At 33.9% G+C, this 13,609-nt stretch overlaps 1 protein-coding gene across 3 annotated transcripts in view; it reads left to right on the top strand.

Annotated features, from left to right (window-relative positions):
• The window catches only part of Nlk (nemo like kinase), a 151,654-nt gene that overhangs the window by 86,089 nt on the left and 51,956 nt on the right, over positions 1-13,609 (top strand). For all 3 annotated transcript variants that reach the window (XM_015501138.1, XM_015501139.2, XM_015501137.2), the window contains exons 2-3: positions 776-905; positions 10,919-10,974. In XM_015501138.1, the coding sequence (XP_015356624.1) occupies positions 776-905; positions 10,919-10,974 (186 nt within the window). The remainder of the gene's footprint in view (positions 1-775; positions 906-10,918; positions 10,975-13,609) is intronic.

The raw sequence follows: 13,609 nt of genomic DNA, 5'->3' as shown, positions 1-13,609 counted from the left end.
CAAATGACCAGTTGACCAATTTACCCAATTTATTGATTTGTTTCCTTTAATTGTTTCATTTAATATGTATTGATTGAGTTCAGTCAGAAAAATGGAAACCACACTGATATTTCAAACATAGGAAAATGTAAATATGGGAAATTCATTATACAAGTGGTTAGAAGACTGAAAGAAAAAAGGGGGAACACTGAGCTATAAAGAAATAATATCCATAAGGAGCAACTACCACACCGAAAGCTGGGAAACAAAAGGACAGAAGTTATCATCACTTAAGAACTAGAGGGATCCTTAAGCCTCCACTCATACTTCTGAGGAAGGGACATTGTTCAGCCAGTGCTATCCCAGGTTACTAAAAGATGTTCATATGGTTAGAAACCAAGATATTTAAATTGTGTTTGAACATCTCTGAAAATAAAGCATGTAACTGATTGACTTTGATTATGGTTAATATGCTATGCTGTTTATTTTTTTTTTCCCATCTTTAAAATGGCTTTACTACTAATGTTCCTCCTATCTCAGACATATAAGTGATCATTCAGAAAGGGCAAAATGTTTATTAGGGATTTTTTAAAAGCATGGCAGATGAGTTGGGTAGCTGAACATCTTCTTTGTGTATACTCTGCTTTCTCACTGATGCCTTAGCTTTATTATATGGATTTAATATTGTTTTAAGATAAAGATATTTGTCATGATCTGATCTGAAACATTGGAGAACAAGGTTTGGAATTGATTTCTGTCTTTTTCCCCCCCCCCCCCCCAAATATTGCTTCTTTAGGTCAGTAACAGATCCAAGAGATGGAAAGAGAGTAGCACTCAAAAAGATGCCCAACGTCTTCCAGAATCTGGTCTCTTGCAAAAGAGTCTTCCGGGAATTGAAGATGTTGTGTTTTTTTAAACATGATAATGTAAGTGAAATTGGTGTTTGGGGGAAACTACTTCCTAAACCTACTTCACTGAATTAGTAAAGAGAAAACGAGTGTTAAAAAGAGTGCAAGTAAAATTTGGAAATTAGCTATAGTTTTATGCCAAACTCTGAAAAGTTATAAGCACATCATGAGATTATAGAATACCTATTGTTATTGAATGGGTCACACATACATACATGCACACAAACTCACAGTTTTCTAAGCTGTATCCTTTCATTACTATGCTTTCCTTTAAATGTGTAGTCTTTAAGTTTCTATAACTGTCTTAAATTTTCACTATTGAGATCAGTAGTTTCTAGCCTTGATTATTAGAATCATGAGTCCATTTTATCAAAATTTTATTTGGAGGTCTAAAAATTATACTCCAAATTGTTTGACTTTCATAAGGTCTAACTCCAAATTATAAAACATTACACATAAGAAGTCACAGATGGGCTTTGGTATTGTGTTGTACACTCTACATTTATCAGTCTGAATGTCTTTTTTTATTTCTAAGAATATAAGCTATAAAATATGTTTAAAACCCATAGAAAAGAAACATGTGTTTGTAGGGAAAATAAGTTAGAAGGAGACTACAGCCGAGTTTTTTATTAAAGGACTTAGAAACTTGAGGAAAAATTTGATCCTTTTTATGATTGAACAGTGATCAAGTTTAAGTGAATTATAAGGTTTATTCACTGGCAGGTAAATATTAATTGATGCAAAGCAAATGTTGATATTTAACAGGGGAATAACACTAATAACACCAATATTCAACACAAAAATAGAGTGTAATACATAGCGAATGATATAAGGAGTAATCTACCCCTGGTTTTAAGTGCTGTATTTTTATTCCTTACCATTTTTAATTAGAGATGTAGGAAAATAATATCTTCTTTAAAAACAGTATAACCCTTGGGGCTGGGGTTGTGGCTCAGCAGTAGAGTGTTTGCCTCACATGTGTGAGACATTGGGTTCGGTCCTTAGTACCACCATAAAAATAAATAAACAAAATAAAGGTATTGTGTCCACCTACAACTAAAAAGAAAAATATGTGTGTGTGTGTGTGTGTGTGTGTATTTTTTTTAAATCGTATAACTATTAAGGTAACAAAGGTTAGTTTATTTGTGACTCTGTGAAGACTCGTGGACAAACAGACTCATTGCATTTTGAAAAACAGCTTCTTCTCAACTAATCCTGAATTAAAAGTTTTATAATGTGTAACATTTAACTGGAGGTTGTTAGCATTGGACTCTGTTTTCAATTTCATGTGAAAAGAAAAATTGCCTCAAATTCTTCAGATAGTACTCAACCTGTGCTATTTTAATTGCCATAATAAAAACTTTATTAAAAATGATTTCTTGTGAGTCTGACTGCTTGTTTGCTCAGAAACCTTTATAACTTTGACCAAAGTTTGGGTCTCATTTTAAGAAAAAAAAATTACAAATGTTTGGGGTATTTGGTAAAACTAAGAATATCAAACTTATTTTATGGTTCACTTGAAGCTTCTTGGCTTGACATATTTGATTTTATTGATTACCCTCATGAAATATCTTTTTCTTAAGCTTAAAAAAATGATATCACTGGGGTTGGGAATATAGCTGAGTGGTAGAATGCTTGCTTAGTATAGTGAAGCCCTGTGTTTGATCCCCAGTATTGCAAACAAAAATAAACGAAAGTATTGCTGTCTTTTGAAACTACCTCGCAATGTGCTTCTTTTCATGTTTCAAAATACCATTTGAGCTACTATTTTATGAATGGTTCTCAGATTTTGGATATGTTATTTAGAATGATGTCTAGTGCTTGTTTAGTTATTTCTTGAATTTACTTTACTACCACCCCAGCATCAGTGAGTACAAGCCTTATGTATAATGGTAGAGACACAAGTAAAGGTACCCATGATAAAGAAATACTTCAAAGGTGGCTTCAGAAATTGACTTACTAAGGTTTTTTCAGTGTTTTATTATCTTCAGACCAATCTTGGCTTATTTTTTAAGAAGATGAATGATATAATAAACTGTTTTATAGTTTTGCTTGTGATTCATCCCTAGAGAGTAACTAATAAGTTCCAAAGACGGTGCCTCAGTGAGTAGTGTTTAAAAAAAAAAATGTAAACAATTCCTGAAATTTACACTAATTAAAACACTATCAGCTGGGCTTTAGAGTCAAAACTGGGTTTGAGTTGTGGTTCTATTTTCCAGTGATATGTGAACCTACATTTTTTTTCAAGGGCTGTTTTCTAAAACATTTGCAAAGTGACATGGTAAAAGCAGAAACAACAGTATATGATTATTGTAGAAATTAGATTTTAAAAATGCGTACAAATATGTTAAAAACACACACACACACACACACACACACCCTCTTTTGAGCTCCTGAGTTCTGTCATAAGAAGAGTGCCTGTGACATACGTGGGAGTTTTTTAAAATGAAGCAAATGGTTGGAGGTGAAAGTGGTGTGAGAGCACTATTTTATACATAGTGGATTTTTGCAATGCTTGAGATCTATTCCCTCAAAACATCTCAAGGCATACCTGATATGTGAGGGATGCCAGTCTTAAGAGGCAACTGATATTTGATGTAGTTAAGGCAGCAAATGTTTATTAATTAATTAATTGTGTCTTATGGAAAGAGTGTTAGGTCATATAGAGGATACAAAAATATTAAAACACTGTCCATTTTGAACACGGTAGACGAGATACTTAATACATGTTGCTATGTTCAGGAAGTATGCTAGATGTTTTACATACACTAATTCATTTACTCCTTAAAAAAATCCTGTGAAGATAGGGCTTATTAACTCTACTCAGAGGAACCAGAGGCTTAGAGTTAATATTGCCCAAGGTCAAGGTGGCACACAGAGTATAAATCTGGCTCCAGAGCCCATTTTCATTAGTTCAGCAAATATTCATTGTGCATATCCTGTATGCCTAAACTACATTACCTTGTGGGGTCTCTACCTTTAAGTAGCTTAAATAACTTTTTTTGGCAAGGGTACGGGGGATTGACCTCAAGGGTACTCAACCACTGATCCACATCTCCAGCCCTATTTTGAATTTTATTTAGAGACAGGGTCTCACTGAGTTTGCTGAGACTGACTTTGAACTTGTGATCCTCCTGCCTCAGCCTCCCAAGCTGCTAAGATTACAAGTGTGCGCCACCACGCCCTGCTGCTGAAATAATTTTTGTAATGTGATAAATACTATGATAAAGTATTTTATAGGAGGCATGCCTGCATGGTTAAACATTAATTCAGGAAAGTCTGTGTTGTATGCATACATGGCAGAGATCAAGACAACCAAACCTAGAAGCATCCTAGAATTACCATGGAGCCTTAAAACAGTCTAAATTGGAATCTCTGGGGTTGAAGCCCAGGTAACAATAAATTTTTAAGGCTTCTCTGGTGCCAAATATCATAAGATTAAGGAAAAGAGAAAATTTGTGGACTTAAAAACTCAAAGATACTTCAAACATGAATAAGATAAAGTTAAGATGAGCCTTTTGAGAATAAGATTTGATTGAATAGAGGAAGAAGAAAGAAATGTCATGTTAAAGATGGCATTTAGAAAAATTAACCTGGTCATTGTGGGAAGGTTGGGTTTTAATTTAGAAGGCTTTTTATGTATCAAAGAATAGCTACAAAGCCCTAGAAGGCTTTGTATTTTCTTTTGAAAGCACTCTTCAAAGTCACTGTATCCAATTCATTGATTTCAGGTGATCTGACTGAATTTCTATGCATGCGCACACACACATATATCTGAGTAGCTGCTTCACCATCTTAAAGGGTAGGTTCATCTTGGTTTCAGTAATTTAGGGAAACAGAAACGGATTTAAAGATTGATATTGTTTAGGTTTATCACTAGTGTCTAGTCAGAATCTGAGATATTATTATTATTATTATTATTATTATTATTATTATTCCAGGCAGAATCCTCCTTCTACTTGACCCATCTATGCCCTTGGGCATATGCACATGCAAATAAGTGCATAGCTGTCATATTATCGGCATGGAAAGTAATGATTGAGTTTTTAAAAATCTTGTACTCCTGGGCTAGGGCTGGGGCTCAGCAGTAGTGCATTTGCCTGGCATGTGTGAGGCACTGGGTTTGATTCTCACCGCCACATATAAATAAATAAAATGAAGGTCTGTCAACTAAAATATATATATATTTTAGAAAACTTGTACTCCTTTGAGAATCTGCTGAAAGCTATGAACTCTTTTTTTTTAAATGCACATACACACATTTTTATGTCTTTTTAGACTTTCAGTTGTCCTTTAAATCCATTTAAATCCATTTAGGAGTCCACTGACTCCTGCCAAAGGCCCCATCATCATACATACAAGTCTTGCACCTTTTCTCATCTTGCAGCAGTAGCACTAAGCATACAGTGGATGGTTAGTCTTTGAAGAGTGAGTGAGTGAAAATGACAGAAAACAAAAGAAATATTAGAGTTAGGCGCACACCTGTAAACCCAGCAACTAGGGAGGCTAACGCAGGAGGATTGCGAGTTTGAGGCCAGTCTCAGCCATTTAGCAAGAGACCCTATCTCAAAAAATAAGAAAGAATTGGGGCTGTAGCTAAGTGGTAAAGCACTTTTGGGTTCAGTCCCCAGTACCAAAAAGAAAAGAGAGAAAAGAAACAGAAACCTTAGTAATAGTAAGATGTTAGTAATACATTGGTAATACTAACTGCTAAAAGTACCAATAGTTAGTAATACTAACTGTTCCTCTGCCAAAGAGTGAAAAAACAGAGGGTGCTATAGAGGTAACATTACTTTTCAGTGAATTTGGTTTTGTTTGCTAGACAAAGTTGGTGGTACTGGGCAAATCACTGAGGTATTTAAAATAATATACAGTCTTACATGTTTATGGATTAAAAGACTCAGTATGGTTGATATTCCTGTTTTCCCCAAGTTTAACTGTATATTGAATATAATTTCAGTTAAAATATGAACGTGATTTTACATTTAAATCTGTGTTGAAATTGACTATTCTACAATGTATGATACTGAAAAAGATCTAAAATTAGCCCAGATAATCTCAAAGAAGTTGAATAAAATCAGAAATTCATACTACTAGATATTGAGACTGTTTTTACAGGTATTAAGCCTCAGGTAGTAAACAGTGGAGGGATAGACAGATTAATGGAACAAAACAAGAAGTCTGTATATTCATATATATACATTTTCACTTGATTTATAGTAGAGGTGCCCCTGCAATCCAAGTGAGGAATGATGGCCATTTCAATAAGTAGCTCTGAGTCAGATACCCGTATTTTTAAAAAACAAACCTTAACCGCTGCTTCACATCATATGCATAAATTCAAAATGGGCCGTAGACTTAAATGTGAGAGATAAAATAATAAAGCTTCTAGAATAAAACATAGGAAAAATATCTTTATGACTTTGAGACAAGCTAAAATTTCTTAACTGAATAAAGCATTAAACATTTTTTAAAAGATTATTAAATTTGACACTATTAATAAAGAGATAAGGTTCATCAAAAAATTAAAAGAATTGGGAACCTGGCACCATGATACATGCCTGTAATCCTAGCTACTTGGAAGGCTAAGGCAGGAGGATTGAAAGTTTGAGGCTAGCCTGGGTAACTTAGCAAGACGCTATGTCAAAAAAGAAATATTTATTTTAAAAAAAGGAAGGTGGGTGTACATTTTAGTGGTAGAGTGCTTGCCTAGTGTGTGCTTGACTCTGTTTAGTCCCTAGTACTTTTTTTAAAAAGTTAAGAAATTGGGACTAGATATATAGTAGTGGTAGAATACTTGCCTAGCTTGCATGAGGCCCTGGGTTCTAGCCTCAGTACCCCCCCACACACACACACACATGCATGCACACAAATAAATATTTAGTGTTTGAGGAAGACAATAGAAATAAATGCTGTGATTGGCATTTTTTCAGACTGCAAATTCTTTATGTAGACATCAAACATCATATAATTTCTATAAATCAATACATTTTGCCCATCAGTAAAAGAGAATAACATGAAAATTATCCAGTCATTAGTCATCAGATAAATGTAAATTAATAAAATGCCACTATATGCCCACCAGAATGGCTGAAATTTAAAAGACTGACAATACCAAGTGTTAACCAAGGTTATAGATCAACTGAAATGCTCATCCATTGCTAGTGAATATATAAATTTGTAAAACAACTTAGGAAAACTGTCAATTTCCACTAATACTAAAGGTACACATACCCAATGACTCAACAATTGTATCCCTTGTTAAACACTTGAGAAAAGAATACATACATCCATCAAAAGACATGTACAATAATGCTTGTAGCAGCTTTATTAATAATAGCTAGACATTGGAAACAATGCAGATGTCTGCCAGCAGTACTCTGGATTAGTACATTGTGGTATATTCCATCCTAGAGTGGCATAATACATATCAATAAAAAGGATGAACCCCTGGCCCATGGATAAATATCACTTGCATACTAGTATGAAAGAAGCCATACACAAAAGATTTCTCTATTTTGTAATTTGTGTAAAGTTCAGGAACAAGCAGGATGAATCTATAGTGACAGAAGTTAGAAGTAATACAAGGATAGTTTTTAACTAAAAAAAAAAAATGGGCAAATGGGCTTTTTAAGGGTCTTGAATTTCTTGATCTGGGTGGTGTTTAAATAATGTGTGTGTGTATGTGTGTGTGTGTAAAAATTCATCAAATTATACTCTTAGAATTTGTGTACCTTATTATTACAACTCTATAAAATATAGCAGTAATAACATAATCTCCACCTTAAAGAACTTAGGATCTCTTGGGGTCAGATAAAAGAAAGGGGTTGTTCTCTCCTAAATGCAGGCTCTACCAACTTCTTTATAAGTATCTTATTCTTGTCTTTGAGTCCTTGACAGAGTAGAAATTCAGTAAGTGTTTGTTCAATGAATGAACAGTTACATTTCTTTATATTTAGGACTGTGGTTATGCATAGCAATTAATTGTTTTATTGGTAAAGGATGATTGAAACTAAGCTTTTGCTCATCATTTAACCACTTTATAGTGACTCTTCTAACATCATGGGGGTTAAAATCCCAAAGAGTACCTAACATAATGAACTTTTGTTCAGTTCTTTGAAGAGTTGAGAAGTGTGTAAGACACTATTTGGTGATAACAATTATTTACTTTTTTTTTAAGTTATAGATGGACACAATGTCTTTATTTTACTTGATGTGGTGCTGAGGATTGAACCCAGTGCCTCATGCATGCTAGGCGAGTGCTCTACCGCTGAGTCACAACCCCAGCCCAATTATTTACTTTTTAATTAGCTAAGTCTGTTTACTCTCTTTGTATTTGAGATCCTTTGAAGAGTTGGTAATTTGGAGTACTTTGATTCTTTATAAGCCCAAGTCTTTACAAGAGTTTTCCTATTTACATCATAAGACTATTGCTCCATAATTCATTCCCCCAAATAATAGAGGGTTTATAGAGAAACTTCAGTTATTTAAATGGAGAGTCAGGCATGAAGTTTGGAATTTAAAACTCTTCTATGCCTTCTCATTTACTCATTTACATCCCTTCTGAGATTCCTGGATTATGTCTACTGGTCTAAGTATGTTTTTGCCACCTAAACACCGTGGAATGCCATCATCCTCTGACAAACATTTTAGATAGAAAGAGTAAGCATAAAACAACAAGCATATAAAAAATTCCAGGCAGAGTTTAAAATATGATACTTTTGAAGCTAACGATCATAGACAAATGCTGTAGTGCCTCCCCTGTTTTGAATGGCTTTTCTACAAAAAGCCTCATCAAATATGGAGTAAGACTCATTCTTCTCCCCCAAGGTTTAAAATGTATGGTTGTCACTTTCCTCTAGATAACCTCTAATTATAGCAGATAGATTTGAAGTGTAAAATAGCTTTGTCTAATGGACGCTGTCACTCATTGTGTTCTGTTTTCCCCCAAGACAGGATGTATGTTGTTCAGATACAAAGTTCAGAGTCTGAAAGATGTCAAGTAAAACACTAATTTCTAGCTGCCTTCCTCAAGCTTTAAATTTTCCTGTTAAAAATTTTTCTATCACATAATGAGAAGGAAATTTGTGTGGATTTGTGACATTGGTCCATTACAGATTTTAGAAAATATAGAAGTGAAATAATTTACCTTTCAAATGAAAGATTATTTTTCTTTGAAAAAGAAATGGAAAAGGATAAGGTTCATCAAAAAATTAAGAAAATTGTTGTTTTCTGTATATATTAAATTTCTAAGTATAACATTTTAATTTTAAAAAGACCATAGATATTTCTTCTAAAAACATCTAAACTATTTAAAAACCTCTACATTTAACTGGTTTTAAAGTAAGTGAAGGCTTTTTCACTAAAGGAGGTTTTAGTTTAATAAAATAAATTTTACAGTGAGAAATAATTGGCTGGGAAAAAAAGAATAACGTTAAAATTGAACAAGTTTTCTTATACAAGTAAATTGCAAAAAGCATGAAAAAGAGATGGTAGAGAAACTTTTAGGTTAGAACTTAAAAAGGCATCAATCAATCATAATCTTATTTAGATTCTGATTTAGACTGACTTTTATTTAAATAAGAAAATTGAACATTTGAGTACTGGATGTTTGATGATATTCAAAAACGTCATGTTTGAGGCCCTGTGTTCAATCCTCAGCCCTGAAAAAGTGAATAAATAAAAATTTAAAATATCAAATCTTTAGATTCAATAATTTCACTCTTTGAAGTTTTTATCTTTTAGCGATACTTAACTGATGTATGACTGAAAGAAAGTCTGGTATATGTTTGAAAATTATATAGAGAGAGTAGAGGTTATAGATAAAATAAAAATGACCATGTGGGTAACTTAGGCTAGGTATTGATTACATGAGAATTCTTCATATTATTCTTCCGGCTTTATATATGTTTGATATTCTCCACAGTTTTAAAAAAATTCCTTAAAATTAAATTTTAAATACTAAGGTAAAGATTACAAAATTGGAACTTGTATCACACCATTTATTTCCTGTCAGTGTCTTCCATGTCTATGACCCCGATATTTCTTGTAACAACATAAACTTAAAAAGACTAGCTAGACAGCTGGAAGGGGAAATAGACCTATTTGTTATGTTACCTTGGGTAGTAATGCTGCTTTTATAAAGGACTTGAATTTTAAAAGTCTTGAAAGTCTTTTTTCCCCCACTCTGGTAACTTTTCTTGTGCTTAGAATAAAACCCATAACACTTAATGTGACTTAAAGAGATTTTGCGTGATATATTTCCTTCCTTCCTCTTCTGCTTTATACCAGTCTATATTCCTCCTATCTACTGTATTCCATGAGCACTGGCTTCTTCTGTTCCTAACGGCTGCCTCAGTGTCTTCATTTTGCCTGCTTTGTGTGACCAACTCCTACCCAACCTTCAAATCTTAAAATAGTGTTACTTCAAGCAAGCTTTTTCTCTCCACCCCTCATAATAAAATATTACATTTCCCTTTATAATAAAAGATAAATTCATTAAAAAAGATGTCGTAGTTATATATTTGTGTAACTGTTTATTTGTTTCATGTTTACTTCTCCTCTAACCATGAAATCAGAGATGGTAATCTGTTTTGTTCATCTGTATAACCCAGAGCTTACCGTAGTGCCTGTCAGGTACAATGTGTATAGTAAACATTTATAGAACAGAGAAGTAAAGGAATGAACGGTAGATGTAGTTCCTTATCCTCTTAGAGCAATATTGATTGTGAAAAAATGGGACATTTCTTTCCAACACTCTTCTCTAGACAGGGATTTTGGTGGCAGGTTGTAAAACACAGTTGCTTCTCTCATTTTGATTTAGCTAGAATTGTCTTTTTTAAGTAGTAAGTTTGTAAACCCATCTTAATATTTAGGACTATGTTTCTTAAAAGACAAATTTAGTTAATATCAATGGATAATTATAACTAAGCCTTAAATCATAAATGTGTTGATAATATTTACTTGCATTTATGATGACTTTTGTTTCCTTTTTAGTTCTCTAAATTTGACTTTTTTTCTCTTTTTCTTAGGTACTCTCTGCCCTTGACATACTCCAACCTCCACACATTGACTATTTTGAAGAAATGTATCCTAACCAGGGAATGTGAAAGAAGGGAACAATTTTTTAATTTGTTGTTCTAACACCTGGGGTTTATGCCTTGAATTATATTAAATCTCATCCTTACAGAAGTGGTTGAAAACCTGGAACCAGGTAATTTTGAAATCACAAGTATCTGGTGGAGCTTAGTATTATCAACATGTCCTGTGTAGTGATACCACAGAATAGGGCATCTGAACAGGTGTTTTATTTAATCCATGCACAGCATTATGAAATAGATTATTATTATCTTATTTTACAGATGAAATCAGTGAGGCAGCCATGTTGTAATAGAATCCAGTAAAGTCATTTTTCCATATACAGCAGCTGCCTGTCAGTTAAGACGATAATACTTGGGGTAAGGTGAAAATTAAAGTACTAGTAAGTTAAATGCCCTGTATTCCATGGAATAATGGTCTTGGTAGTAGTTGTGGTGATGATAATGGCAATATCAGTTGCTTGTATAGTTTTTATTAAATGCCAGCCACAGTTTTTAGTTCTTCACACATGAGTTTATTTAATACCTGTAACCACCCCCTTGGGAAACTACTGTGTTTATTTCCATTTTATAGAAGAAATTGAGGCACAAAAGGTAGAAGATCACAGAGCTAGGATATGTTGGAATCAAGGATTATTTCTAGGGAGTCTTCGCCTATATGACCTTGTTTTCAACCCCTATATATATGATTCACTCAGGAAAAAAGGATTTTTTTCCTATTTCTACTGTTAATGTCTAAAAATAGTATGTTATATGTTGTGAATAATAATGACCTATAACATAATGTATGATAGTAGCTCCTGAGAATGTAAATAAAAAAAAATTGAGACACAGTTTCGCCAGTGTCACCAATTTCCATTTGGCATTTAGCCTGATAAAGTTTTCATGTTAAAGACAGGTAATCCTAAATCACTGAATTTGGTGGGCTCATGATATTGCAGTTTATTTTTTATTAGTACTTTAATTAAAACTGTTACTCAGAATGGAAACCCATATAAGAGATTCTTTTGCTGATTCAGCAATGAAATAAATGAAAATCTCATTCTTATACCTGTAGTAAGTAATTCCATACTAGATAATTATCTTTTATAATTTTAGGAGTTCCTCAAGGGGAAAAAGAACAGCTAAGCTGGCTAGGGAATTATAAACCTTATAAGGTGATTAAATTGTCACTGATCCACACTGCACTGCTGGGATGTTTAGATCTAATACACCAAAACTTTTTTTTTTTTTGCAATAATGAGGACTGAACCTGGGGGCTCATGCATGCTAGGCAAGCTCTACCACTGAGCTACATCCCCAGCCCTGATAAATCAAAACTTTTGAATGCTATAGTCCTTGGTGATATTTTGATCCATGAATGCTTTATTTTATGGAATTAATCCTTTGGGGCAATAAAACTCAGTGGACTTAGGGAGCCCAACCTGCAAATTCTAAGGAAAGAATTGTTCCCTTGACCAACTACTGTCTGAAAAAAGTGTCTTTGTGTACTTAATAACTTTGGGCCAGACCAGGTAGTTCTGACATACCCTTTAAAAAAAAAAAAAAGTATACAAAATTAACCTAAGGTTAGAAGAACCAAGAAAAATTTTTTTCTCCTCACCTGTGGGTTAGCAGTGCCAGCTAAGGGGAGGGCATTAATTATTTCCATTTCATAGATTTCATGAAGATTATCTGGGTCCTCATTGAAGGAAGGGAAGGTCCTGGTAGAGTGGGCAGCATTTGGCTAGGACTGCCTTCTTTAACCCAAAGTTTATGGGAAAGAAATCCACATACTGCAAAGTATTCCTGTCAGTGTGTTGTTATTGTTACTGTCTCTTTGGGAATGAAATTGCTGAAACCAAACTTTGAAATTAGAAGAAATTCCCTTTGTTACTTATGAATTTTATTGTATTATAGCTTGTATTAGGGGTTCCCAAGAACACCCTCAGGTTTTATGATTCACTAGAAGGACTCAAAGGACCCAGAAAAGCTGTTTTTCTCATGGTTACAGTTTATTACAGCAAAAAGATTAAAATCAGCAAAGAAAAAGGTTCGTAGGGCCTGATGTGAGGTCCAATTGACCTATCCCGGTAGATTGGTGTAGGCAAAGCTTAGTTCTCCCAGAAATCATATTGATGACATGGGCAAGTTGTTACCAACCAGGGAAGCTCACCTGAGCCTTGGTGCCCAGTACTGTATTATGAATCAGTTTTATAGGTGTGGAGCTGCTCAGTCCCTAGCTCTCCTTCCCTTTCTGCCCCTAGAGATCAAATATGGTATAGCCAGAGGCCCCAGGCACACATCTGGTATTTACCGTAAATCATATCATAAGCATAATCTGTCATGGCTAAACCCCTATATATACAAAGACATCACTATCAGACAGATATTCAACTGATTCTAAGGTTATTTCCTTCAATCCTGAAGTCTTGGAATGCACAGGGTTTGTGCAATTAGGTCTGCTGAGTTAATTCTTACTGTACATGGGACATCTGTGGGGAGGGGAGGGAATGCTTTCATTTTAAGTTAATTGGTGAAAATGGGTATATTAAATAAATGCCAAATATATTTAGGTTCTCTTAACTGAACACATCTAATTCATTATATTCATTTTGTTTTAGGTTATAGTTCAAGCATTAATTG

This window comes from Marmota marmota, unplaced genomic scaffold, assembly GCF_001458135.2.
Source record: "Marmota marmota marmota unplaced genomic scaffold, marMar, whole genome shotgun sequence".
Classification (NCBI taxonomy): domain Eukaryota; kingdom Metazoa; phylum Chordata; class Mammalia; order Rodentia; family Sciuridae; genus Marmota; species Marmota marmota.
The sequence above is the reverse complement of the archived record's forward strand: the minus strand, read 5'-3'. Positions and strand labels throughout refer to the sequence as shown.